The sequence below is a fragment of the Octopus bimaculoides genome, chromosome 9 (assembly GCF_001194135.2).
Source record: "Octopus bimaculoides isolate UCB-OBI-ISO-001 chromosome 9, ASM119413v2, whole genome shotgun sequence".
NCBI lineage: Eukaryota > Metazoa > Mollusca > Cephalopoda > Octopoda > Octopodidae > Octopus > Octopus bimaculoides.
Window position 1 is genome coordinate 90739775 of NC_068989.1, and position 3317 is coordinate 90743091.

Sequence of the window (3317 nt, forward strand, 5' to 3'; positions counted from 1 at the left end):
CCTTGAACAGTTGCCCTCTGCAACGCACTACAATCGTCTCGTTTTTCTCTGGTCTGTGATAACCAGTCTTTTGAGCTTTCTTATTCCTTTATTGCCCAGAAGGGGCTGAACATAGAGGGGACAAACGAGGATAGACAAAAGGATTAAGTCGATTACATCAACCTCAGTGTGTAACTGGTACTTAATTTATCAACCCCGAAAGGATGAAAGGCAAAGTCGACTTCGGCGGAATTTGAACTCAGAACGTAACGGCTGACGAAATACCGCTAAGCATTTCACCCGGCGTGCTAACGATTCTGCCATCTCGCCGCCAGTCTGTTAAGCTTTCTGTCACTCAACATCTCTTGAATCTGTAGTTCCATTCTTTTCCTTTATAGTTGTCCCTTACACTACAGAGGCCCTCAAGCCTGGTTTTGTGCAAGATCATTTGAAAGTTAAAATATTGGTTCTGGTGTTGATGTGTAACAGTGTGAAAGTGAGTGTGTTCATTGGACCCTTGGCTGTTATTTCATTTCTACATGTTTCCCTTTCTTTCCTTTTTTTTCCTTTTCCCCCCCACCTCTGTGCGGACACTATTTTCAGGATTGGTGGAAGGCTTCATGGAGGAGCGCAAGTCCCTGAACAGTAAACTGAAGGACCACGAGGACCGGGAGGCTGTCCTAATCATGGAGAACGAGACATTGCGTAACCAGGTGCATGACCTGCAGCTGTCTGAGAGCGAGGTGACGTCACTGCGCAACGAAGTCCAACGCCAGCAGAACATCCTCTACGACAACGCCGGACACGAACAGCAAGGTTTCTATCGCCATTTAAAACTTCTCATCCCTTTGGGCTTCTTGACTTTCAGCAGTTTCCTCTTCTGGGATAGAATCTATGAGTGGTACAACATATTTAATTTTGATGACGAACTCTAACAAAGACACACTGAGGGGTGGGGCAAAGGAGGAAACTGTTACTTTTGTGCATGTTTTTTTTTGTTGTTTGTTGTTTTACCATTTGGGTTGATGTGCATTTATTTGTTTTTTTTTTGTCTCTTAATGTCTTGGAACCAATGGGTGTATATATGTCTGTCTATTTGTGTCTGTCTTTGTCTATCTGCGTTTTTACGACTCTTTGTGTGTATCTTTCTTCATGTGTGTGTGTATTTCCATTCATCTGTTTTACTCTGTGTTTGTGTGTCTGTCTGTTCTGCTGTGCACATGTGATTCTGCATGTGTCTGGTCCATCTCTTCCATGCATGTGGGTCATCACTATGACACATATATGTGCATTTCTGTGCATGCCTGTCCAATTACATGTGCACGTGCATGCATATATCTGTTAATTAAGCTCAACTTTATTTTCAAACTAATTATTTATTCATTTATTTAACTTGGAATTATTATAACAGTATGAATTTTCCGGAAGTAAGATCTTAGGCCATATCACATATGATATCACATCTAATATCTTCAAGCACCCGTTTATTATATTTATTGTTCTTTTCACTTGTATTTTCAAATTCCATGTTTGTTAGTTTATGTAATATTTAAAAACTCAGATTTTCTTTTCAGATAAAAAAAAAAATACTTGCTCCCTTCCTCCCACCTTCCATCCTCTCTCTTCCTCTCCCTTCCTCTCTCTCATTCATTCATATTTACTAATATGAATTTACAAATTGTATATCATTATTTATGATAATTATTTCATGAAGATTTTATTTAGATTTTTAATTTTTTGGAGTTTTTAAGGGTCATTATTTTACTTGGTTATTTTTTGCTTTTTCTTTTTCAATTCTGTAGAATTTAGATTTGGTAAAATATTCTGTGCATGTGTGTGTATATACAAGCACACACACACACACACACACACACACACACACAAACACAGATGTATGTGTGATAAAAAAAAGAGAAACTCTCTCTCTGTCAGTTACAGTGACAAGGGTTCAAGTTGGTCCGATCACTGGAAGCACCCCTACTCTTAATGTAGTGCTTAGGGAGATGGAATGTGAAATAGAATATGACAAAGCTGGCCCTTTGAAATACTCATTTTTGCCAGCTGAGTGAACTAGAGCAACGTGAAATAAAGTGTCTTGCTCAAGGGCACAATGCACCACTGGGAATTGAACTCATAGCTTTACGATTGTGAGCCGAACATCCTGACAACTTAGCCACATGTCTTCATGTGTGTATGATATAAAATGTGTTAAACAAACACATGTGGTAATATGTTAGGTTTGTTGTTTTAAAGGAATTTGAAGAACAGCAGAACATTTCCTAATGGTGGCAGGGATTAAAAAAAAAATACAATAAATAGTCAAATCTTACAGTTCCATATTTAAGAGATGAGGAATTATGTATATTATTTACATTTGACAGATATTTGTCCTCATCTTGTTTGTTGTTAACACTACGTTTCGGCTGATATACCCTCCAGCCTTCATCAGGTGTCTTGGGGAAATTTCGAACCTGGGTTCTCATTCCTAAGGTATTTTTTGATGTTATTATTATTATTATTATTATTATATAGGTCACTGCCTGGGATCGAACTTAGAATCTTGGGTTCTTAGGGTTAGTAGCCTGTGCTCTTAACCACCATGCCATACGCCCATGGGCATATGGTGTGTGTTTATATAAATAAATATACACACACACATACATATAAATATATATGTGTGCGTGTTTATATAATTAAATATACATATATATGTATATGTATCTATATGTGTGTCTGTTTATATAACTAAATATACACACATATATATATGTATCTGTGTGTGAGTGTGTATAAAAGTTTCGTTTTGACTGGAGGGGGCTTCAAGATTCGGTTGATGGCTCATCCAACCAGGGTTGAAAGGTCATCAGACAGAAACTGAAGTCCAGGTTGAAACTAATGTTATACTATATATTTGAGTGTGGGCTACTAACCTCAAGATTCGAGTTCGATTCCAGGCAGTGACCTGAATAATAATAATAACAATAATAATAATAATAATATCGAAAAATACATTAGGAATGAGAGCCCAAGTTAAAAATTTCCCCGAAGACACCTGAAGAAGGCTGGAGGGTATATCAGCTGAAACGTGTTAATAACAAACAAGTTGAGGACAAATATCCGTCAAATGTAAATAATGTAAATAAAGTAATGTAAATATATTATATAACATTAGTTTCAACCTGGACTTCAGTTTCTGTCTGATGACCCTTTCAACCCTGGTTGGATGAGCCATCAACCGAATCTTGAAGCCCCCTCCAGTCAAAACGAAACTTTAATACACGCTCACACACAGATACATATATATATGTGTGTATATTTAGTTATATAAACAGACACAC

The 3317-nt window shown here is 37.3% G+C and overlaps 1 protein-coding gene across 10 annotated transcripts in view; it reads left to right on the plus strand.

Moving 5' to 3' along the window:
• Positions 1-3317, plus strand: part of LOC106868309 (A-kinase anchor protein 9) — a 351276-nt gene that overhangs the window by 233552 nt on the left and 114407 nt on the right. For all 10 annotated transcript variants that reach the window (XM_052970882.1, XM_052970883.1, XM_052970887.1 and 7 more), the window contains one exon: positions 583-795. In XM_052970882.1, the coding sequence (XP_052826842.1) occupies positions 583-795 (213 nt within the window). The remainder of the gene's footprint in view (positions 1-582; positions 796-3317) is intronic.